At 34.2% G+C, this 26,712-nt stretch overlaps 1 protein-coding gene across 8 annotated transcripts in view; it reads right to left on the bottom strand.

Moving 5' to 3' along the window:
- Positions 1–26,712, bottom strand: part of Stag1 (stromal antigen 1) — a 261,193-nt gene that overhangs the window by 22,260 nt on the left and 212,221 nt on the right. For all 8 annotated transcript variants that reach the window (XM_015487017.2, XM_048794464.1, XM_048794466.1 and 5 more), the window contains 4 exons: positions 18,180–18,260; positions 7,983–8,075; positions 5,943–6,117; positions 3,364–3,503 (listed from right to left, as the gene is read on the bottom strand). In XM_015487017.2, the coding sequence (XP_015342503.1) occupies positions 3,364–3,503; positions 5,943–6,117; positions 7,983–8,075; positions 18,180–18,260 (489 nt within the window). The remainder of the gene's footprint in view (positions 1–3,363; positions 3,504–5,942; positions 6,118–7,982; positions 8,076–18,179; positions 18,261–26,712) is intronic.

Here is a 26,712-nt window from a genome sequence, read left to right as displayed (position 1 = left end):
AAATAGGAAAGGTGCTGAAAGACAGATTTTTCAGAGGAATAAGGTCATATGAAAACTGCTACAATCCTGGAAATGCAGAGTGACCCTGGCCTGCCCTGCAGAAGAGGAGGAGGAGGGTGACTGCGCTGTGGCCCCTTCTACCAATGTGTGGCTCTCCTGGCCCACTTCCATGTTGGGACACTGCAGCCACCTCCATAGCCCACACCCCATGTGTTAGCCTCTACCTTAGGACAACAGACAGGGCCTGGAGGCAGCAGCCCACCACAGCACTGCATATCCAAACAGGCTGCCCAATGCCACCACATGGCCTGCTTGTCAGTCCCATCTCTGAAAGCAATCGCCTTCATCCTGGAACACCTCTATCACCATCATAGGTTACCTATGCTGCTGCTACCACTATCTTTAATTGGGGGTGCTTCCATTTTAGGACACTGGATAGGGCTTAGAAGCCTAATATCAATATACTTACAGGTTTGAGGCTCCTGTTACTACAATCTAGGGACATGCTCACTTCCATCTAGAGACCAAGATCCCTGCAAGTTTGTCATACCAGAGGTAGTCCTGCTAGTCTACTTCTCGATTCCTCATTCATTCTTCCTATGATCTAATACCTCTACATTTTCATCTCCTACCTCACAAACCCCACTCCAACTGCTGCTCTCTTTGTCCACTATTAAACTGTAAACCCGTATGCAAACCTACTATTTATACTATAGATATGAACTGAACACATCAATAAACACATTGTTTATTGTGACAAAACTGTAATTGTCCAAATAGGAGTTATTTGGTTTAAGACTATATATTGTTTGTATCAATGTTGTAAATAATGGTTTAAGGCTACCTATGTTTGCATTGTTTGTATCAATGTTGTAAATATTGATCTGCCCCTTAAAGGCAATGTACTGGTAACCTACAGGGATACTACAATATTATAGGGTAAAAACTGTAATACCCTGGATCCGCTTGCTAGAGGGGAAGACACATGGACAATAAAAAAACAAGGGAAGAAAGTGCCCCAAACAAACCAAGATGCTACAATAATAGAATCCACTGATAGCACAGTAGGTGAAATGTCAGGAGTTCAGAAACAGATTACTTCAAGAAAGAGAGATTCTGGAAAAAAACAAAACAAAAACAAACAAACAAAAAACCCCAGAAATCCTTGAAATGAAGGAAATTCAATAGAGGGCTGGGGTTGTGGCTCAGTGGTAGAGCGCTTGCCTTGCACATGAGAGACCCTGGCTTCGATCCTCAGCACCACATTAAAAAATAAATAAATAAATAAACAAACAAAATAAAGATATTGTGTCCATGTATAATTAAAAAAAAATTTCAATAGAAAGCATCACCAACAGACTAGATCGCTTAGAAGACAGAAACTCAGGCAATGATGACAAAATACATTATCTTTAAAATAAAGCTGCCCACAGAGTGAAAATGGTAAGAAACCATGAACAAAACCTCCAAGAATTATGGGATAACATGATAAGACAAAAATCTAAGAATAATTGGAAGATTATTAATTAATTAATAATAAGAAGGCACAGAGATATAAACTCAAAGGAATGTATAATCTCTTCAATGAAATCATATCAGAAAATCTCCCAAATGAACTGGAAAATCAAATACAAGAGGCTTACAGGACACCAAATGTACAAAATTACAACAGATCGACACCAAGGCACATTATAATGAAAATGTGTAGCATACAGAATATAGATAGAATTTTAAAAGTTGCAAGAGAAAAGTTTCAGATTACATATAGGGGAAAACCAATTTGGATCTCAGCGGGTTTCTTAACCCAAACCCTCAAAGCTAGGATGGAGCAACATATACTAATCTCTGAAAGAAAATGGATGCCAACCAAGAATATTATATCCACCAAAATTAAGCTTCAGATTTGATGATGAAATAAAAATCTTCCATGATAAACAAAAGTTAAAAGTAATTTAGAATGAGAAAGCCTATACTACAGAACATTCTCGGCAAAATATTCCACGAGGAAGTGAAAAACAACAATGAAAATCAACAAAGAGAGGAAAAGCTAATCAAAGGAGAAACCAAGTCAAGTTAAAAACTACAAATAAATCAAAATGACTGGGACTACAACCCATATTTCAATAATAACTCTGAACACGAATGGCTTAAACTCATCTTATAGGAAAAGACATCCACAGACTGAAGATGAAAGGATGGGAAAAAAATACCACTCACATGGAACACAAGAACAAGCAGGAGTTTCCATCCTCATATAAGATTAAGTAGACTTCAAACCAAAGTTAGCCAGAAGGGATAAAGAAGGTCATTTCATACTGCTTAAGGGAATCATACATCAAGAAGATATAACAATTGTAAAGATCTATGCCCAAACAATGGAACATCCAGTATATCAAACAAACCCTTCTCAATTTCAAGAATCAAACAGACCACAACATAATAATACTGGGTGACTTTAACATACCTTTTCACCTTTGGATAGACCTTCTAAACAAAGAAACTATAGAACTCTATAATGTAATCAATATTTTAGACTTAACAGACATATATAGAATATTTCATCCATCAATAAGCAAATAACACTTTTTTCTCAGCAGCACTCGGATCCTTCACTAAAATAGACCATATCTCATGCCACAAAGCCAAGACTTAGCAAATACCAAAAAATAGAGGTAGTACCTGCATTCTATCATACCATAATGAATGAAATTAGAAATAAATGATAAAGTAAAAAAATAGAAGCACAGACCTTACCAGTGGAGTATGCCTACACTGGAGAATCTGAAATGTGAAATGCTCCAAAATCTAAATTTTTTGGGTGGTGCTCCAAAAATTTCAGATTTCAGTTAGGATCACAGATGTTCAACCCATAAATCACAACTGGAACTGGACCATACCCAAACACAGATAAAGGTACAATTGGATCAAACAGCACACAATATTCTGAACATGGCAAAACAGAACATTCTCTTTGACCTGGGAAGGCAAACACATAAAAACTAAGAAGCATTTCCTTTTATCCATGCCTGTTAGAAGAATTCTGAGATCTGGTTTTTTTCAGAGGGTCAGGAACAAAAAGAAGCTTATGGAAAAGCAAGCAGCTAGAAAGTTGAGTGTTTTTCGTGTAAATGCTAGGAACTCCTACTCCAGGGAGTGAAGACTGATGCAATGGTGAAGACTCATAAAGAGTTTATATAAAATGATAACATTATTAGAAAATTATTAGAATTATTAGAAAATTATTAGAATTAATTATTAGAATTATTAGAAAATTATCCACAATACACGGTTCAAAGGTGTCAATTCATTATAATTGCAAATTTCTCTGCTGTTTAGGAGAAAAATAAGAATATTAAACTGTACCTTCATGTAGTGTTTAAAGATGTCTGCAGCTGCATGCATGTCAACAATATCATAAATGATAAGTTTGCTGAAGGCAGCAAGTAGATTCCTTCTTTTATGTAAGGCCTCAATTTTATTAGCTTCATCTTCTTCATCACCCTCTAACCACAGAAAATAAATTGGTTATAAATCTGGCTCTTGATCCAATAAAACAATGTAGAAAATCTGCATATTTGAAAACTAGCTTTACAATACTTCACAAACAGGCACAATTCAGTTTTACACAGAACAAAAGTAGTTATACTAATTATTTTAGAGTGCTATTTATTACATGCTTATCAAATACTTGGTAGGCAATAAGATTCCTATCTTTTAGGAGATTATCATAGTAATGATTAAGATAATCAAATCAGCTGGGAGGTGGAGACTGGGGTAAAAGCATGCCTGTAATCCCAGCAGCTTGAGAGGCTGAGGCAGGTGGATAGCAATTTCAAAGCCAGCATCAGCAACAGTGAGGTGCTAAACAACTCAGTGAGACCCTGTGGTAATAGGGCTGGGGATATGGCTTAGTGGTTGAGTGCCCCGACCCAGAGTTCAAACACAGGTACCAAAACAAAAATAAAAACAAACAAAACAAAGACAGCAAATCATACATAGATTGTTTCATACTTTTGTCACAACAACACTGTCAACTTGTTTTATCTTACAATGTTTTTTCTAATCTCAATATTTCTTATATGCTAATACATTCCCACAGGGAAAAAAACTATGAGACAGGCAGAAAAAGTTGTTTTTCTCTCTATATATTTTTTAGTTGTATATGGACAACACCTTTGTTTTATTATTTATATGTGGTGCTGAGGATCAAATATAGTGCCTCACATGTGCTAGGTGAGTGCTCTGCCACTGAGCCACAACAAGAGCCCCAGAAAAGTTTTATTTTAGAAAAATATATAGAGGGGTAAATGAAATATATGGAGCAGTTAATTTTCAGTGCTTGTCCACATGGTTATATTATGAGTTGAAAAATAAAATCTATTTTGCAAACCATGTTAAAATACTCCATTAAAAACTTTCTAAATAAGTAGTGTTTCTCATTTAATTTTTTTAAAATATATAATCCATTGTGTTATGTATTTCTAATCCTAGAAAAAGTTTTCCTACAAGGCTCCAGATGACAACATTTATTTCAGGCTCTGTATTTGGGATAAGTCTTCTTTCTTTTGTTTATATGTATCTATTGATAAAATAATTTACTCTCAGTCTCTTTCTTTTTACTAGTAAGTCCTGATAAGTTCTGAGGCACCAGTGCTTTGAGAAACTGGAAATCTTTTTGCTTAAAATAGCAGTTAAGATCTCTTGAGATTAATTGAGTGTAAATAAACATACTCTGTTCCACACTGCAGTATTTCTAAAATGTTCTCTTAAAGACAAGATTTTTTCTTTTTTTTTTGGAGTCATGCTATGGATCCAACCTAGGGCTTCTGCATGCTAGGCAAGTGTTATACCACTTAACTATACCCTTATCCCTATAAAGAATATCTAATAGCACCAAATAGATGTGTGGATCAAATATGCCTCTTAAATTTTTTTAGAGAGCTTAAATCATCTATTTCACAAATAATCTATTCTAAATAATATTTATTTACAATTAAGCATTAACAATTTAGTCTGATTTTGCTAAGCGATTATTTTGCAGGCTCAGCACGATTTTGACTAGTGAAGTTTGATGATTATCTTTCACCATTTAATTTCTTTGAGCTATATTTTATTCAAGTGATAATATATGACAGCCTCTCAGGAAGAGAAAAGAACCTGGATGCTTTCCTTTAAAAAAACTGTAAACTTGGGGGGCTGGGGTTGTGGCTCAGTGCCAGAGCACTTACCTCACACATGTGAGGTACTGGGTTCGATCCTTAGCACCACATAAAAATAAACAAACAAAATAAAGATATTGTGTCCATGTATAACTAAAAAAATATTAAGAAACAAAACAAAACTGTAAACTTGGATGCAGTCAATGAGAAACAACCTCTAGATTGCATATACATTTGTACATGTGGGAAATGGCAAATGTACAAGATTATTCATTATAGCTGAAGACTGGAAACTATATGTCAGTTAATGTGAGCTAGATTATGTAAATTATCCTGTATCTACACAAAGAAATATTATATGGGGCTGGGGTTGTGGCTCAGTGGTAGAATGCTTGCCTATAACGTGTGAGGCACTGGGTTCGATCTTCAGCACCACATAAAAATAAGTACATAAATAAATGAATGTACTGTGTACATCTACAACACACACACACACACACACACACATATATTATATATATAAAAGAAATACTATATGGCTGTTTGAAAAAGAATGAGGAAGCTTATATTAGGATGGGGAAAGAACTCTAAGGTACTTTTAAAGGAGAAAGCCATCATTATCCATATTTTTGTTCTTGCTGGTCTCTGAAATATATGAATATAATACTATTAGCATTTTTTAGGGAGAGAAAACTTAGTAACTCTTGGATTTGAATTTTTCACTTCTGTCTTTTGGGATTTATAAAATAAAATAAATATCAACAAGGTGATAGCTATAAGTACCCATGCTCTGGTTCTCCTCATCCTGGTCAATGAAAACATGATCCATCACGAAACTCAGGAGTTCTGACTGGAGTCCAGTATCTGGATTAAATACCAAAGGCTGAAGGCCCTCTCTGCCACCTGTCATTAACTGGTGGCTAAAAATCATCAGAAGATCACAAAGTAACATGAAAGCCTAGAATGAAAAGGAAATTCATTAGCAAAATAGTGCATGAATATGACTACATGCCAATGTGAATGAAAACACACTAAATAATAACAGTTCAACAGCAAAACCTTAACATAATAAACTCTCTTTAGTTTTAATTTTCTTACCTCATTACCCTCTCTCATTAAACACTGGTCGCATTTAAGGTCCTCCTGAAATACAATCTATTTATTTTACTTGGCTGTGTTAACTCAAAAATGTGGAACAAGAGATTTTCACCTGAACTATAAAAAAATAAGTTAAACTCAACTCTGTAAACATATAAGTGGCATCACAAATGACAGATGTGAAATTTTAAGAGAAACCATGTTAAAAAATTAATGCTTAGACCATTAATATAAAACTGGTATTTAAAAACCTCTCAACAAATTGAATCATAAGGGAACTTACCACTTTTACCTAAAGACTAAGTATTAACTTAGCAAATGTGCATTATTTGAACGGATGGGACGAAATAAACCTCATTAGTTTAAAAATCAAAACACTTTGTTGTGGGATTATTGAGGGCTGTGACATTTCTGAACAATTCACTGAAACTCATCCCATAAAAGTTGATTTCTAAGAGAAAAACCACAATTTCGGCACTTATTTGGGGGATGGCTGCCTGTCCAATTGTCTGGCTCTAGCAAGAATGATGCTAGTTTATGCTCTGATTGCACAACAATGAAATACATTAAGATATTTAAGAAGAGCCATTTGAAAAGAGGGAAGCTTAAAGAGAATCCAGGGGATTTTTACACATTTTTTACACAGGTCATTCAGAATATCATTGAACAGGTCTGATATAGAATGAATGAATATTTGGTTTAAATGGCCAGAGCTGGGTACTTCTATATAGCACTGGTGGGATTCCGAACATCTACAGAGTAAGGTTTAGGGATCTTTGTTTCCATTTTAAGATAAATGTTAATAACTCAATAAAGAATAAAGGTTGTGACAATCTATTTGTATGAAGAAATAGCAAAGGATGAATAACATTGAAACTTTTAACCTGACAAGACTTTTATTCTAGCCCAATGTCAAAATAAGAAAGTATGTAAAAGGTACAATCTATTTTATATAAAAGTATTCCTTAGTAGAAGAGTGAGTTAAAGAAATATTTTACAAAACCAGTCAATGGAAACAGTACTTCCCTGGGCTCCACTCTGAACCTTTTGGGTTGTAACCTTGTCCAAGGAGTAAGGAGTCTGTTAAACCAGAGATATCTCCACTGGCACCCTGACTGTCCACATACAGAGACTTGGGAATTTCTTGCTCTAAGAAACTTGATCTTAATTGTGAAAGCCTTCAAAGGCCTCTTCCCTAGGCCTATTACACCTCCAGTACGTGTATTCTTAGGCCTCAGAGTGGTCAAGGGGTAGCTATTTGGAGGGGTTGTACAGACAGAGTTTGGACATATGGTTTGAAGTATTCAAATGGATACGCAAGAAACTTCCTGGGGTGAGGAGGAAAAAATGACAAAAGGGCAAGTTCTAGCTCTGCTCCCCAGACTTCAAACATTCTGATAGAGTTAGGAGTCAAGATTTCTAAATTTGAACTTGGTCTTCAAGTTGATGGAGAATATACTTGTCAAAGTACAAGCATAGAATTTATTTATATAACAAGTTTGTTAGCTGAAAAACAAAAAAGCCCACAACAAAACAAAACATGACAAATTTGTTAGCTTGCTTTATAACTTAAAACATTCAGACATCAATACTCTTGGTCCTAGGTCCCATGAATGTTAGGAAGAGATAAATATGCTAAGAATGGCCACAAAAAATTACTTTCTTACTATTTATTAATACATTTGGGTTATTTTTACTGAGAGCTCATAACTGATAATTTCTTACCTGTTCCTTCACTGGAGTATTAACATTAGATAGGCACTGCTGGCAAACAGCCAAAAAGGATTTCACTGTTTTCCTCAATACCAACAGATCCTCCTGCAAGACACATTCAAAGATGCAAGCATGAATTAATATCCTAGAAAATTGCCAAAAGAAATAATAGAAAAATAGCCAAATTGCTTTATTGTGAAGGAAATTTACAAGACCAAATTTATCACTGAAAATCAATTAGTATAGTTATTTTCTAGCTTTTGACCTAATGGAAAGGGCAGTGAAGCTAAGAATCTGGAACATGCATTTCTATTTAGCAATGGACTGCTCAGTGTGATTGCTCTCAGAAGTTTCCTTTACAAATATGGTTATTTAGGATATTAAAATCATTAGTTACTTCTACAACACATATTAAATAGTAGTAAGATCATAGGGTGCAGCAGCATACTGAGAAAAGTAACAAAACACCAGTACCGAACTTCTCCTATATTCACAGTGTACTGCAAATGTTTGTGGAAGAAAGATACACCTTCAAAGAGTGGATGTGTAAATGGAATTTAATTAGATGGCCAGATAATATCTCACCTGAAACAACACTGAAAAAGTCTAAAGGGAAATTTACTTTCTCTTTTTTCATACTGGGACTGAACCTGAGCATGCTTAAACACATTCTGCTTAAACACACATTCTGCTACTGAGCTATAATCATTTTCCTGAAAGGAGATCTAAACTCTATCAAGCATCTACAACATGTCAAGCACTGATTTGAGGGTTTACTATTACACAAGTTAATTACTGGCACATTCATATGCACCTGCAGCCCCAGCACTCAGTAGGCTATGGTGGGAGGATCTCTTTGAGCCCACAAGTTCCAGAGCAGTCTGGGCAATAATATTGAGAGACTGTCTCAATAACAACAACAAAATAGATCCTAAAAAATCAGTCATTATTAGCAAAGGGCATTGAAACCAGGACTGATACCAGAGCTCATATTTTCCTGACAAATGAATGACATGTGCAAAGATTTCAGCATTATATTGGTTTTTAAAATAGCAATAAAAAGTAATTATCTGAGCAAACGCCCATGTAAAAATCATTTTAATAAGGTACTCTATTAAATTAAAATTCTTTAGGCTCTTCTATTTTGTAGAGATGACAGCACTATTTTGGCACCTTCACAACCTAAATAATAATACTTTGAAAGTTATACATATATCCTATTACTAATAGAGTGCACATATTTATTTATTCGGGGGGTGGGTACCAGGGATTGAACTCAGGGCCACTCAACCACTGAGCCACATCCCCAGCCCTATTTTGTATTTTATTTAGACACAAGGTCTCACCGAGTTGCTTAAAGCCTCACTTTTGCTGAGGATGGCTTTAAACTCGTGATGCTCGTACCTAAGCCTCCTGAGCCACTGGGATTACAGGCATGTGCCACCATGCCCAGCTACAGTGCACATATTTACAGGAAGAAATAAGCTCATCTTGTACATAGTAGTAAAAGGAAAATGTCTTGAAGACCTTTAATGTACCTGTGGATTAATATTCAGTAACCACATCTCAACATTCCTTGAACTTTAATTTCAAACATTCACAATGCATTGAGGAAAACAGATAAAATAACAGGCAACTACAATGGAGTGCAGAGTGCTATGGTAGGAGAGAGCATGGGCCCTATGCTAGAAAAGCTAACTCAGAGTCAAAAGTAGTCATAAAAGGAGAACAAAGAACTAACATGAAGCTGGATCCAGGGGACAGAGATTATTTAAAAAGGTATTCCAGATAGGGCCCCAAACGTTCAAAAGTTTGGAGATACTTTTGAGGAAGTTAATTGTAGCTCAGGTATAAACAGGAGTGACAAGAAAGCAAAAGAGAAAAATAGAACCCATTTCCACTTAAACGAAAGGCCATTTTGAATGTAATGTTAAATCATTTGGATATTATCCTGATAAAAATAAGGAACTACCAAAGGAGGATTTTTATAATGGGAGTGTTAAAATTTTGTGCATTGGAATCACATTCTAAACAGAATGGATGTTTAATAGGTCATTTAAAAGATACAATCTTTTGTTGAGAGCTTATTGTGTATCAAGTACTATGTTCCATGTTCATAAATATAAATTTCACAATCACTCTGTGAAATAAATGAAAACATTTCCATTTTATAGACAAATAACTGAAATCCAGGGCACTCATATTCTAAATGGTAGAGCAAATATCTAAATGGGAGGGCTGTATGATGTTGTGAAATACATAGTTGGTATAGTTGGTCTTTTGTCTGTTTCCTAGCATACAACTTCTAAAATCCTGGGACTTTCTAAAGTGCTATCTTTCATGTGCTAATGAGTTGACTGATGCCTATCACCTAGGCAGTTTCAGTATAGGGGCTGGTCACCAGAAAAACCAAATCACAGTTAAAGGGTTAGCCCTGCTCCTTCCCCATCCAGGGAGTGAAGGGGTAATGTTGAGTTGGTCACCAATAACCAGTGATGTAATCAAGCAAGGCTATGTAATGAAGTTCCACAAAAATCCACAAAGTGGTGGGGCTGGGGTTGTGGCTCAGTGTTAGAGCACTCACCTAGCACGCGTGAATGCTGAGTTCGATCCTCAGCACCACATAAAAATAAATAAATAAAATAAAGGTATTGTGTCCAACTACAAGTAAAAAACAAACAAACAAACAAACACACACAAAAAAACCCAAACCACAAAGCACTGGGTTCTGGGAGCTTCCAAATAGCTGAATATGTGGAGTTTTCTGGAGGATGGTGCACCTAGAGAAAGCATGGAAGCTCTATACATTTTCCCATATGCCTTGCCCAATTCATTTCTTCATCTGGTGTTCATGGGTATCCTTTCTAATTTAAGTACTATTTCTCTACGTTTTGTGAGCCATTCTAGCAAATTAACTTAACCCAAGAAGGGTACCATGGGAATCCTTATTTATAGCAGGTCAGTCAGAAGGTAAAACAACTTGAGACTGCAACTGGCATTGAAATAGAGAAGGCAGTGTTGTGGGACTGAAATCTTAAACTGTGGGATCCAATACTGTAATGTCAGAACTGAATCAAACAACACTCAGCTGGTATCCACTGTTGAACTGATTGATTGGTTTCTGGTAGGGAGAAATCCTCACACTTCTTAGGTCATACAAGTATTCTCTGCTGTGAGAATATGGGAAGACAATGAGTTTCCTTTTTTTCCCTTAATATTCTTATATTTAGTGGCAGTGATGAGATTTGCTAGAACAGCCCTGACTCATGGTTACATGTAAGAAAATACATAAGGGTGGATAATGAGGAACCTTTGATCCAGGGACTACTAGTCATCTATGGTATAAAACTTGTGGTGCTCTATGCTTGGTAAAGTTACCAGTGAAATTTAGAGATGTTGTAGACCTAAATTTCAAGGAGTAGGAACATTAGACATGTAAGGAAATGCAAAATAAGAAGCAGCCATGTTAAATGCAATCCTTTAGTTACTGTTATCTGTAATAGCTAAAATGAAAGTAAGAGTGCAGGCTCAGGCCTTGAGGATGAACCAAGCTTAGATGCTAATTAAGTCTGTATGAAATAAGGCTCAGACTATCAGCTTCAAATCTACCCTTCAAGAGAAAAATTATGCAAGGACAATAAAAATACCTCAAAGGCCATTGGTTACAAAAAAGGTAATCAACATTAGGGGAGGGCAAAACTAAGAAATTACATAGACCATGGGCTATACTGTAAAGGGACTGTTTCACTCTATATCAGTACCATCCACTTCCTGAGGAGACTCTACTAAAAAGAATTTTGAGAATAACTAATTTAGGACCGGTACCTTTGGTTTTAAATGCTATGGAGACAAAGTCATATCTGGATTGATGGCAGGACCAATAACGTACTCAGCAATAATCACAGATGACTATAGTTGGTCAAGACATAGAACCTTACTCCCAAGTGAAGTCAGCCTGGTGAACTAGACAGAAGTCACTATTAGGTCTGTTTTACTCTGAGAAGGGGGACTGTTCAACTCCACCAATAAATGCAAATAGAACATTCCAGGCATAGTAGCCAATATCCTTCATATGCAAGAGGCATTTTATGATGACCTGGATATATTCACCTGACATGGCCATTAACCAGGTCATGGTAAATGCTGTTGTTAACGGCAACTCTGTTGCCGACTATTTCGTATGTTGCAAAACTGAAAACAGTTCAGAAAGCCTTATTAGATTTGCTATCTCAGCCTCCCCAAGGGGGTTTTATAGATGTTAATAAAAAAATCAGGTTAGTTAACAAGAGAATAAGACAAAAGGGAGAGTCAAAGGACTCATTCCAGGAAGGTAGAAAATTTTAAACTAAGAAATAATTAAGGGGTGGGGACCTAGCTCATGGAGAGTCACAGGACTTGTTCCAACAGGATAGAAACTTCTGTGGATACACAATAAAACTACTGGATATTTAACCCCAAATATAATACCTAGTTTTCAGTGTTGCTGCTGTTCTTGGCAATATGAATCCCCACCTGCTGACTCCTGCCATTGCCTCAAAGGCTAATCCATTTATGTTCCAGGAACCCTTAAGATGCCTATTGTAGTTCCAAAACATCTTCTGGTTTCTCTTTCCTGTAGTGTACAAAGGTGAAGGAAGCTAAAGATTCAGAGGGACAGGGGAAAAGTAGTGATTGTTAGGACCAGAGAGAGAGAGAGACCTGAATCCCCAAACTATCCCAAAATTCAGACGAAGAACAAAACCTACTATGCTATATCCCAAACCTACACTATTGCGTATATACAGCCTCAGAAAATAAAGTACTCAATTACAACTCTTCGTTCTGGCAGGGAAGATGGACAAACCAGATACAAGGCTGAGATTTAATGCCAATGAAATAACAGTTTTTGTTAACTGAAACATTTTTCTCAATGTAATCTTCTCAACAAACCTAACCAGTTGTAAATATCATTCTCGTTTTATATACTAGGAAACTGAAACTCAGGTGAAGTACCTGGCTTGGGCTACCAGAGGTGATAAGAAGTATAGCCAAATTCAAACTTGATTTTTAACTCCAAAGACAACCACTGCTCTAACACACACACACACAAATGTTGGAAAGGTAAGAACTGAGAGTGTCTTAACATAGATAAATTGGATCAGCAACAAATTGTCATTTGATGGACACCTAGCAATTGTAAATCACTAGGAAATTTTTTTCCCCCAAAATATAAAACCTTCTATAGGAAGAAAAATCATTAGTCTATCACTCAGGGAAAATGAAATAGGATAAGACATCTGTTTTATTTCTATTCAAATAAATGGCCTAATATGAAGGTAGACATCAGTAATTTGGGGGGAGAAAAGCTGTACTAGAAAGTGAGAACTGTTATGTTTTATCTATTTTTAATATCGCCTTACACTTCTGGATAAGCTCAGTTAAAATACATTCTTATACTGTAATAATTACTATGTAGAGTATGATGTCAGAGATGGGAACTTCTGACCTACTGACAATAGATATGAAGAAACTGGGCCAAAGAGTACAAACACACAGGCTAAGTTTGAGGTTTAACCTTAAGAAGAGGAGAACACTGAGACAGAGATCAGCTGTTCCTCAAATAAGGAAAAGGACAAGCCTTTACAGTTATGGTGGCTAGGTTCTGGATGATCATAATCTCAGTTCTAGTTTTGCCAGGTGATTCCAGAGAAATCCTTATTGCTTGAGGGGGCAATCTGGTTCCCTTGAGAAGAATAGGGGTAGTGATCTCATCAAGGGTTGGTCTGCCTTCAAGGGTCTACTGTTCGTGGAAGGTGTAGGGGAATGACTGAAGACTTTTACTCACAGATACAGGTCTGGAACAAGACTTTTATAAAAAATGGCAGTTGAATGTTCCCATAAATCTTGAAAATATCTTACTCTTATTTTGGAGTCCTTAGTTTTAAAAGGGGGATGAGTTAGGTTAAATAAGTTTAAGGATAATAAGCCTTAAATTATCAGTTTTTAGATAGACATTTTAATCACTTAAGGAATGTCTATGTACAAAAGGCCTTAGGAGTACATTTGCCCTCTGTCCCCTGTTGTGGTCTTATCTATATCTTAAGGAGTTTGGGTATTTGTAAATTGTACTTTAAAAGTCACTGTCTCTTTGAAGGTAAGAACAGGATCCAGGTAGACAGGCTTCTGAAGCTGAGGAAGCTTTATGCTTCCTCTTTCAAGTGGGGGATTCCCTGCCAGAAAGAAAGCAAGTTCTGAAACCTGGAGATCAAGGGGGATTGCAAATATAGCATGGCACACTTAATGAAATGCTGAAACAATGATTTTTAAGTTTTTACCTTTCTAAGTTGAATGCATTTATTTCTGGTAGAGAATTTTAAAATGTTAGAATTGGATAAAATTTTGAAGTTTAGAACTTACTATGAATAGTCAGTTATTTCTGTATTCTAGATTTAAAAAAAAATTCTGAGCTGAACAAGAAATGGTACTAAATAAGATCTAGTTCTTTCTCCCCTAACCTTTTTAGATCAATTAAGCAATTTTGATTGGAGATATATTAACAGAAACATCTCTTTTAAAGAACAACTCTGGAGTCATGGAATGACCAAAAGGAAAGCCTTAAAACTAACTGAATAGTTAATGAAGATAGAATTCTCAAGAAACAGAAGGTGGCAGGGAAGTATTCTGGAATAAAAGAAGTCAAATAAAATGGTTATATACTAGTGAAAATTTGTTCTTATAGGGATAGTTTTATTTGTCATCCTTGACTCCATTCCCTTCACCTCAAGTCAGTTAACTCTGCAGACAGAAGAGATGTTCTCTATGTTGTTACAGAAATTCTGGGCAAGGACCTAGTTGAGCTATTTCTTTATTGTTCACTGCTACATTGAAGAGAAGGAATGAGAGAAAGCAGCCCACAGGTTTTTATTCATTTGAGCTCATTTCTAGGAAAGTATGTCTGTGGAAAGAAAACCAAGATTGAAGGGACTTGGCCACCACCCGTTGCACCTTCACCCTTACTCCTTCTCTTTAGTTTGTTTGGAGATGAAAATTGGAATTTGTGGTGTACAACTCTAGTCAAGATGGTGATGAACAAATTTTGTAGTTACTATACCTCTAATAATTTCACCTGCAGTTATGTAGGAAATGTTGACTTCGTTTAGGAATAAGTTCCTGATTCAGAAGGCAGGGATGTTTGCCTGCCCCAGACCCTCCCTACTGTAGTCCAGAACAGAAATATGCAGAATAAAGTAAGGCAGAATATCATAATTTTAAGACTACAGAAAGCAGGACAGCTTTTCTCAAAAGGAAAAAAAAATTGAGGATAAATTCTAGATATTTAGGGCAAACAAAGAGACAGAGTCTTTAGCCCTCTGTTTACCTTGCCTTTTTAAATGTCTTTGTATATGTCCAGAGGAACTGAAAGAAGAAAGATTCTTTCTGCTATAGAAAAGAAACTGAAGGCCGTTTCTATAGGACTAGCACTAGGGGGCACTGGAGCAAAATATACTGAACATGACCTGTGTGACTGCCAAAGGGCTTCAACTTAGGAGAGGAAATACCCATTGGCAAAACCCAGTTCAATTACATTTCAAATAAAGGTCTAATGCTGTTCTTGATAATAGTCTACACATATACTTTATTTCATAAAATTTTTACTGTTGAGTTAAATTATATCTTGAAATTAAGCTTCAAATATAACTACCATTCATAATCTTCTGATTGATCGTATTCCTGACAATACAGAAGAAAAATAAATTTTACAAGCACTCTCTAAAAAGCAATTTGGCAGTAATGCATAAAGAATGTTCAACATACGTATAACTGTTGACATGGCAATTCCACTTTTAAGAATATAAGATAAGGAAAATGTAGAACAAAATTTTAGCCAGAATGCCCATCATGGCGTTAACTTTATTTAATAAAAATGTTTAAAACCATTCAAGAGGAGAGTGGCAAAATAAACTATAATGTAGATTATTGATGTATGTACAATATTACATTAAAATATTTTGTATAATAATTTTCTTACCTAAAGAAAATGTTAATTTAAGAGACGCAAAATTGTAAATATGATTTCAGTATGATTAGAAATAAATGTAAGAAATAGAACTAAAAACCCCCCCACATCTTATTACGTGCCAATAAAAAATATGGAAACAAAGCACATCAAAACTAAAAGTGGATATCTATAGGTGATGTAACTTGGTAATTTTGTTTCTCTTTCCCTTTTTTCTTTCTTTGTTACAACAAGCATGTGCTCAAAAGAGTGAAAATTTATGAAAACCTTGTAATTTATACCAAAACCAATCAGCATAATTTATTAGTTAATAATAGAGATGACTTCTACAGAATTTTAAATGAGTTTCTGTAAATGTACTAAAGACTAGGGAACCAAACACATGATGGTCACCTGGCTTGCTTCCTCACTAGCTAAATGACTCATTCAATTTTAACATTTTTTTCAACAAAATAACTTCATGTAATATTTTTATTACATGAAGTTATTTTGTTGAAAAAAAGGTTATTTCCAAATGACATTACAAATGTTAACATTTATAAATATGCTAATATCTATTATATTACATTTAAAATTCAGGAAAAAATTAAAGGGGAATAAAAGGATAGAGTTTCAGGTGCATCATTACTAATTCCTCCATATACTTTAACTGGCATTACAACTCTGACATTTGAAATCAAAATAACTTCCCATCTAAATGTCTGTAGGCATAAAGAATGATGAAATGAAATCTACCTATGTAACATAATTTAATGATTAGCAAATATTACCAATTTGTGATCGGCTGCATCAACCAATTTGCCCTTAGAAAATTTGTTAAAAATAAAATCTATAACAAAACCCTCCAGAACTAGTAGTATTAAAAGCTTAATACAATAATTTAAAGAGCACTAACAGTAAGCATCAGATTGAGATTCAAATGACTTATTATAAAATGGGATTATAACATCTACTTTATAGATGCAAATGCAAATAAATTCTCAAATTGTTAATCAGGAAGGGAAAAAGAAAAAAAATTGTTTCTCTGAGAAAACAATGCTCCAGATTAAGCTGGTGGTTTTATAGCAAACATCAAACCTCTCATTCCATGAAACCACTGAAAAAATTATTATAATATTTATATCAGGTAATTACAATGTGTGAAATATTTTTTTGTCTTGATTCACTTCATAGTTCTATTCATGGTATCTTCTCTTCTTTTAAGTTATGTTTTTACTATGAGTTTACTTAAAATTTTATTTATAGAAATACTTTTAGGCAGGTTCCTTCACAAGAGATTTAGATTTGATTCTGTTAGGTATTTGGGGATACTACCACTTTAGAACACTTAAAATAAAAACCTCAACTTGTTCTTATTTTTATCTTTCCTTTTTTTAACCACTGAAATAGTTAGAATCCAGGGTAAAACCTAAGTGAAAACTAGTTCATAGTTATAAACTTTCAAGGGAAATGTATCTTTCCACACCTTTAGTCAGTAAAAAAATTAAGACAGGATATTTTCCTTAACCCCCAACCTCATGAATGGAGCTGGTATACATTTATTTCTATTTACCCTTGTTCTTGGCCATAGCTCTTTAGGATTTCTTGATTTTGTCAGAGATTTGTGGCCATCTACTAGACATACTACCTGGGAAGGATGTAGTGCATTTTCTGTATTAAAGATCCTCAGTGTAAAATAAAGGCTTCAGTACTTTTAAAATCTTCTTTGATTCCCACTTACACTTAATCTGTGGCATATTTTCCTTTTAGTTTTGCATAATTATGAAGAGACTAAACAAAAGAGACAAACAAAAGTATCTAACATTTTAAGTTGTTTTTCATTTAAAAGAGAGCTATTTGCTTTGAACTCATAGCAGCCAAACAGTCAGAATCAAAAGCTACACTTACCTTTCACTATTTGTTCTTCCTTATAGCATGTCACCTATAGAGCTCTTGCGTCTACCAGAGTTATTTTTTTAAAAGTATTTTAATTGTGTGTTGTGTGGGCTTATGTTTGCATATATGTAAATTGTGTGTCTAATGCTTGAAAACTGGCTATTTTCCAAAAAGGTAAAGATAAATACTCATAAAGCAAGAACTGGTAACAATAAATTATTGCATTTTTATTGAAGATTATAATAATTTATATAACTGATAAATTATTTAATCATGAATTAAGCAAGATTATTATTATAATAATAATAACCTTTCTGCCTATAGAAACTGTTACTTACTTTGGAAGGAGAACCATCAGTAATTTTCACCAACTGCCAAAGAATTGAGTAATGGGAACATTGCAGTGCTTGTACAACTATCTGTATAAAATGAAAAAAATTATTCAATAAAAAATTCAAACAAATTAGACAATTTATGTTTTCACAGTACTTGGAGAATAATACTTACAATGATTTTTATTTATAATAAAATAGAGTTCAATTCCAATTTTTACAGAATGGATAAAATATGGGTTAAACAAAAGATAAATAAACTAACACATTTACCTAGAGAATAAACATAGAATATCTTTTTATGTGGGGCAAAGGGGAGTACTGGTAATTTAACCCAGGGGCACTTTACCACTGAGTTACATCTTCAGCCCCACTTCTTTATTTTTATTTTGAGATAGGGCCCTGCTAAGTTGCTGAAGCTGGCTTTGAACTTGCAATCCACTTGCCTCAGCCTCCCAAGTTGCTACAAGCATGTGCCAGAGTAGAATATATCTTGATAATATGAACCCAAATAACATGTTAAAACACAAATATAAAATGTATGAAATTACTATTATCCAAATTTTGAAACTGAAATATTCTACTTATTCTTTTAAAAAGTGTTTTTAATGTGAAAAGTAATATTTATACCAAAGATGCATAAAACAAATATTAAGCTTACTAAATAAATATAAAGTAAAAATATTTGTGTAACTAAACTCTAGATCAAGAAATAGAACACTGTTAGCATCTCATCCCAATATCATCTTTATCTTTTCCTATGAGTAAGTTATTTTGACTTATCCAGAAATCAGTATATTTTAAGTACATAAGACTATGATTTCTCTCTATGATTTTAGAGGTTGTCAGTTTTTGTTCTCAGGATCTTGTTACACTCTTTAATTACTAAGGACCCAAAAGGGTTGTTGTTGTTTGAGATGTATCTATGAATAGTACCATATTAGAAAAAATTTTTAAAAATCATAAAATACTTTGAATTCAAATATAAAAATAACATTGACTATATTTTAATAATTTTTCTGAAAAATGCACTAAATTTTTTATTATTAGTTGTAGATGGGCATAATACATTAATTAACTTATCTATTTTTATGTGGTGCTGAGGATTGAACCCAGTGCCTCACACATGCTAGGCAAGCGCTCTCCACTGAGCTATAACCCCAACCTCAAAAATGTGCTAAAATTTATAAAACACAAAATTTTATTAAGAGTGACAGATTTTGCAAATCTCTTTAGTCTGCTCTAATAGAAAAATGAATTTTCCTATCTGCTTCTGCATTCTCTTTTGTAATATATTGTTTTGATTGAAGTATATGAAGAAAATCTCAAGTATATGAAGTAGCTGAACACATATTTTAGTATCTTTTGTAGATAAATATGGATATTCTGTTATAATACCAATATTTCCCTAAATAGCTGAGAGAATGAAAATGAATAAAAGGAAGTAATATCTTATCTTACTATGCAAATAGTTTTGACATCATGGACGTCCCCTGGAGACCCCTAAGGGTGATCCCATAACCATAATTTGAGAACCATTGCTCTAGAAATTGGATTGATTTAACTTTATTAGATGTTACCAAACTGTATCCAAAATGATTATATGTAGTAGTTATTACTAGTTAATTGAGGCTCCACATTTTCATCAAAACTTGATATAATCAGGTGTGTGATATTTGGTGATTCTATTTTGTATGAATAGGATCTTAGTGAGGTTTTAATTTACATTTCTTTAATTACAATGAAGATGGCTGCCTTTTTTTTTAGAGAGAGAGAGAGAGAGAGAGAGAATATCTTTTTTGTAGATGGACACAACACAATGCCTTTATTTTTATGTGGTGCCAGGAATTGAACCCAGGTCCCACCCGTGCTAAGTGAACGCTCTACGGCTGAGCCACAATCCCAGCCCACTGACTGCCTTTTTTAAAAAATAATTTTTTAGTTGTTGATGGACCTTTGTTTTATTTATTTATATGTGGTTCTGAGAATCGAACCCAGTGCCTCACACATGCTGCACAAGCGCTCTACCACTGAGCTCCAACCTCAGCCTGTGGCTGCTTTTTTTGTTTTTTTTTTTAAATATTTTTAGTTGTAGATGGACACAATACCTTTATTTTGTTTATTTAGTTTTTTTATGTGGTGTTGGGGATCGAACTCAGTGTCTCATGCATGCTAGGCAAGTGCTCTACGACTGAGCCACGACCCCAGCCTGCCCATGGCTGCCTTTTAAAAAAAATTTATTATTGGGATCTGAATTCCTTCAGCTCTGAAATGTATAGTTCACGCCTTTGTTTCTTATTTTCTAGGGAGACAAATAATAAATTCAGGGAAATAAGATTCATAACATAAAAAAGAATTCCATTTTGGGTAGGATTTTTACTGAAGTTTTGTTCAAATCCATGATATTCCTTTATTGTACCAAAACATATCTCATAAAGTGATATTACGTTATTTTACTTGCTAATTTTAGTGTTTCTATTATCATCCCCATATGATAAACTAAAAACCATAAAAATAAACATATGTAGAGAATGAGAGAGAAATCCATAAATGGAATGCTGCAGAAAGTAGTTGTGAGCTTTGCTAGTTTTATTTTAAAATTATCCTGTTTCAGAGCATTTAAGCAAAAGATATCTCCAAAGTGCCCACTTGAACACTGAAAATAACTCATAAGAATTAGAGTTATCTCCTCCCCCCACCCTACCCCCGGTACTGGGCATTGAATCCCAGTACCTTTTTATTTTGAGACAGGGTCTTGCTAAATACCCAGGCTGGCCTCGAACTAACAATTCCTCTTGCTTCAGCTTCCCAAGTGGCTGTGATTACAGGATTGCAGCAGTGACCAGAAGAGACAATGTCAGGGTTTCAATAAACATAATTAACATAACTCATTCATATCAAAATGCAGAAACAAGACTATGGACACACTGTAAAGGTTAGTGTTAAATAAATCACCTTGGTATACTTAGAAGATGTTCAAAGACAGTACACTAATGGTTCCTGAGACCCTTTTGATAAGCTGTCACTTACAATTCCAAATACAATGGTAAAGGGATTTTTGTGGAAGCAAAAGGCAAAATTTAAAAAACAAAACAAAACAAAACAAAAAAACTCTCAATTTAGCAGGTGTGTAGTTTAGTGGTAGAGTGCTTTCCCAGTATGCATAATGTCCTGGATTGGATTCCCAACACTGCAAAACAAACAAAAAATAATAACAACAAAACAAAAACAAAAAGAAACTCTCCTCCTAAACAGTTCTCCTGAGTTTGAAACATCAATTATTAAATTACTAGAAGAGTGACAATAACAATAAATGGGAAATTAAAATCTACAAAATAATGTTGAAGAATTGCTTAATTTTGGTTATATCATTTATTCTAATCTCTACCAGGGTAAATTTCTTTCCTTTTATTTTTGTAATTTTATAGAAGTTTCTTGATGGTGCTTATGGAAAAAGGCACCTGCTTACTCTAATACCTAGTTTCAAATAGAGAATTCACATTTTAATGTTTTACACAATACTCCTGTCTCAGCCTCCCAAGTTGCTAGGTTGTGTGAGCCATTGTGCCCAGGTTGTTTACTTTTAAAGAAGCTCCACTGCATTATTTTAAATTAAAAAGCTTGCTCTCATTGCCTGAAAAGCATTTTGCTTTCTCACAGTACCATTATGTAATAGCATAACATAATATCAAATGTCAAAAGAAAATTCAGAACTATTCCATCAAGCTTCATTATCAGTCATTTTGATATTTATCCTCTACACCAGTAATGTTATCCTAACTTGTCCAGAAGCCTTTATTCAGTAACTTCATCATTTTTGGAGCACAGACAAAACAAGAAGAACTAGTAATGAGAAACTGAAAAAGCCAAAAGAAACTGTTTTAATCTATGATCACTACCTTCCTCTTCTGTTTTTTTCTTGATTAACATTGTTCTGACCCTAAGGAGGATCTTCAAATAGCACCATTAGTCTGATGACTAAGAATTTCTTTCAACCCCATTTCTCTGTCTTCATATTTCCATGAGGAAATGTTGTTCATGGGAGGAAACACTAATGTTTACTGCACATTTTTGGTAAATTAAGAAGCAGGAGTATCTTTTGTATCTTGCCCTCTTTTTTTTCCCAGCATGATACCAATGCCCCAGAAAAAGTCAATTTCTGAATGACTAAGTGAAGCAGCAACTACCTACTTCCCCTAATGGTTACGGGGGTGAGAAATAAATTCCTACTGTGTTAACCACTGAGATTATGAGGTTAATCTATTACTAAAGCTAGTACCATATTAACTAATATAAAATTATCCTCTTTAACTTCATATAAATTTCCTTGACTTTATGTCTTTAAAGGAACTACAGCTTTTTATATGTGATTAGCGGATTGAACCATTGAGAATCAATCAGCTTTCACTTACTGATATTATATATCCTGAAGATGAACTGTTACTAATGTAAATAATACTGAGAAATAAGTTTCTGGAGTAATTAAGTTTAGAAAAACTGAACTTACATAGAAAATTAAGTCTGAATTGAGACTATGGACAATTGTAAGGAAAAATTATTATATACATGTAACATATATGCATTTGTACATGTACGTTATCTATACGTGTTATCCACAACAGTGGATAAATTTGGATTCTTTGTTTTCTGCTTGCAAGAGACCTTAAGGAGAAGGAAAATTAGTGGACATGTACATGACAGAAGAGAGGACTAAACGCTAGTCTGTTAATGATATGCAATATTACTATCATTGTTAGACTAGTAACATAAGTGACAATGTCCTCTTTGAAAAGGTCCTTTAGATGCAAATAAAATAATCAATATGGCTTCACCAAAGAGGATATAAAACTAGCAAATAGGAACATGAAAAAGGTGTTTAACATCATTACCATTAGGGAAATAAATTATCTGTTAAAAACACAGTGAGACACTATTATATAACTAGCAGGATGGCTAATGTAAAAATTACTGATATTATCAAACACCGACAAGGATGCAGAACAAGTGGATCTCTCATACACTGCTGGGAGTAATGCAGAATAACACAGCCACTCTGAAAACTGATCTGGCAGTTTCAAATAAAATTAAACATATACTTAGAGCAAGACCTCATTATTATACACATGGGCATTTACTTTAAAGGAATGGAAACTTATGTTCAAACAAAAATCTGTACACAAATGTTAATGACAGCCTTAGTTGTGAAAGCCAAAAGGTGGAAACAACACAAATATCTTTCAGTGAGTGAATGGATAAAACAACCTGTGATGTATCCAAACAGAGTAATATTAATCAGCAATAAGAAGAAACTGAGTATAAAAAAGTGTAATATTATTTAGTAGTAAAAAGAAGTTTGATTCTCAACTTTGATTAATCTCAAAACCATTATCTTCAATGAAGACATTATGCTCTAAAGGGCTACACACTGTCTGATTCCACTTATCTGGAAATCTCATGAAGAAAAAAACTCTAATAATGAAAAACAGACCACTAGTGTCCAGGAGTTGCAGGTGGAGAAAGCATATGACTATAAAGGGATAGTATGCAGAACTGGTGAAACTGTTCTTTATTCTTACTGGGGTGGTGACTTTACAAATCTACACAAATATTAAAATTCACAAGACTGTACATAAAAAGGAAAAAAGTCAATCCTATTATATGTAATTAAAAATAATAATAACCAAAAGGACAAAAATCAGTTACATTTTTCTTGAAGAAATGTTAAGAAAAGCACAGCACTGATACAAATCGTACGAGATAAAGTAACAAATAATTTAGTAAAGAAGAAATATTCCTAACTCCTATCCAAGGTACTAATATATTACTAGCACTAGCAGACATACTATACCATAAAATTAAATAAATAAAATGTTTAGAAGCATAAAAAATTCAGGGAGTACAAGTTTAACTTCTGTCATTTAAGAATTAAAAGCCTTCCCAAAGAATGGCTACATAATGGGTGAATGCACTTTAATCCTTGATAATTCAGGACTCTAAGACATTACTATCAAGTTTATGTATAAATTCCAAGCATCTGAAGCAAGGAAGGATATGAAGAAAAATATGCTGACAATAAGTGCAGTGTAAATATACATTCCTTTCTTAATCTCTCTCTCTACTAATGTCCAAAAGGAGGTTTGGAAAGGATACTAGACCAACAGTATACATTATTCAACCTCAGGCCTACTTATAAAGGGTTCACAGCATTATTCTCTTCTCCCCAAACATGCTGTATCCTATATTTAAGAAAGACCTTGATATTTCCAATCTCAGTGATCTGATAGTAAGACTCAATGAACAATTTCTATTGATATCTGTGAAAGCTGAGAATTAACACAGGCAAACAGTTGTGGAGAACATATATTACACCTATGCTGTTAAAATAATAATGATATTTTTTGGAAACACCATCACATAAAAGGATGGAAGTACGGCATATCCATAATTTTGAGACAATATTTACTTCAAAAGATTCATGCAAATAAATCTGAAAGATTTAGATATAATAAAATAAGGCTGGGGATATAGTTTAGTGGTAGGGTGATTGCCTAGCATGTACCAACTCCTGGGTTTGATTCCCAGTACTGGTGAGGGTGAGGGAGAGTATAAAAATAAGACTATTAATAAGTATTTAAATGATTTGGAAAAGTTTTAATTTTTCCACATACTGGTGCATTATAGTCATGAATAAAGGTGATTTGTTACTATATATTCATACATGTACAGGTATCATTCCCACATATTTCCCCTTTTCCTCCTCTCCTCTCTCTACCTTGAAAAGGTTTCCTAAGTAAACATGAGAACAAAAACAAAAACAAACAGAAACCAACTGGTAATTCTGACTTCACAGAAACAAAAAACACATGGATAACATAATATGATATATATAATTAATATTCTTAGTGAAAAAATACTGCAACAAATGACATAAAGTTAAGAATAATACAAAAAAATTCTATAAATTAGAGTGAAACTAAAGATCCAATATACAACATCACTGTGCTCACAGTTAACAATATAGTGTGGTATATACTTAAAATGTGGCCACATGCCTATAATCCCAGTAGCTCAGAAGGCTGGGGCAGGAGGATCTCAAGTTCAAAGCCAGCCTCAGCAACTTAGTGAGACCCTGTCTCAAACTACAAAATGAAAAGGACTAAGGATGTGGCTCAGTGGTTAAGCACTCCTGGGTTCAATCCCTGGTAACAGGAAAAACAACAACAACATCAACAACAACAAAAAAACACAACCAGCCAACCAACCAAAACCCAACCAAACAGACAGACAAAAAAATCCCCTTAAAACTAATGAGATCTCATACTGTTTTTTTTTTTTTTTGTTTTAAAAAAAAAAAAAAACCAACCCAGAACTAAAAGCCCCAGGCTGAGTACAGATAATGACAATGAACAATACATTTCAAAAAGCTGGAGTAAAGTATATTTAGAGTTTTCACTATAAAGAAATGGTGTTTGAGGAGACAGATAGATCTAACTTAAGTTAAATATTACAAAACTTACATATGTATAGAAACATTAATTGTTACCTCTTTAACATATACAATTTTTATGACTTTATGGATCAGTTAAAAAATTTAAACCCTAAGTTTAAAAACACAACAAAAGAAGGCAAAGTATTAGAAAAAGTGATTTTTTATAGACCCATACAGATAATGATGTGATATATAAGTTTATGAAAACATAAAATAACTAGCATTTGAAAAACAAAATGGCCAGCTATAGTGGCACATGTAAGTAATCCCAGATATTTGGAAAGGTGAGGCAGGAGTATCACAAGTGTAAAGTCAGTCTAGGCAGCTTAGCAAGAGTCTGTCTCAAAATGAAAAAGGGCTGGGGATGCAGCTCAGTGGTAGAATATCCTTGGGTTCAATCTCCAGTTCCGTAAGAAGTAGTAGGGGAAAAGAAAAGCAAACAAAAAATTCAAAATGATATACCATAATAGCCATACAAAAAATACTAAAATGAAAAGATACAAAACAGTATCTAACCACACATTATTTTTCAAACAGTTGTTAACTCAGAGTCTAAGCTCTGATTTAATTCATGATTTAATGAGAGGACAAATATCAATTACTATAATTTAATAACTGGTCAGATAAAGTAGACACATACGGATCAGGTGTTGAGGAGAAAGAAGAGAGGCTCACACATTGGATAGTAAGTAAAAGTGAAAACAGGCCAGGTACAGAGGTATACGCCTGTAATCCCAGACTTAGAAGGCTGAGACAGGAAGACTGAAAGTTCAAGGCCAATCTCAGCAACTTAGTGAGGACCTCAGCAATTTTACATGATCCTGTCTCAAAATTAAAAAAAAACAAAAAAAATTTTTTTAAAGGGCTGGAGTTGTAGCTCAGTGATAGAGCATCCTGGGTTCAATCCCCATGCCAACAGGAAAAACAACAACAACATCAACAACAACAAAAAAACACAACCAGCCAACCAACCAAAACCCAACCAAACAGACAGACAAAAAAATCCCCTTAAAACTAATGAGATCTCATACTGTTTTTTTTTTTTTTTTT

Source organism: Marmota marmota, unplaced genomic scaffold, assembly GCF_001458135.2.
Source record: "Marmota marmota marmota unplaced genomic scaffold, marMar, whole genome shotgun sequence".
NCBI lineage: Eukaryota > Metazoa > Chordata > Mammalia > Rodentia > Sciuridae > Marmota > Marmota marmota.
Note: the sequence above shows the minus strand (reverse complement) of the source record. Positions and strands in the feature narration are given on the sequence as shown.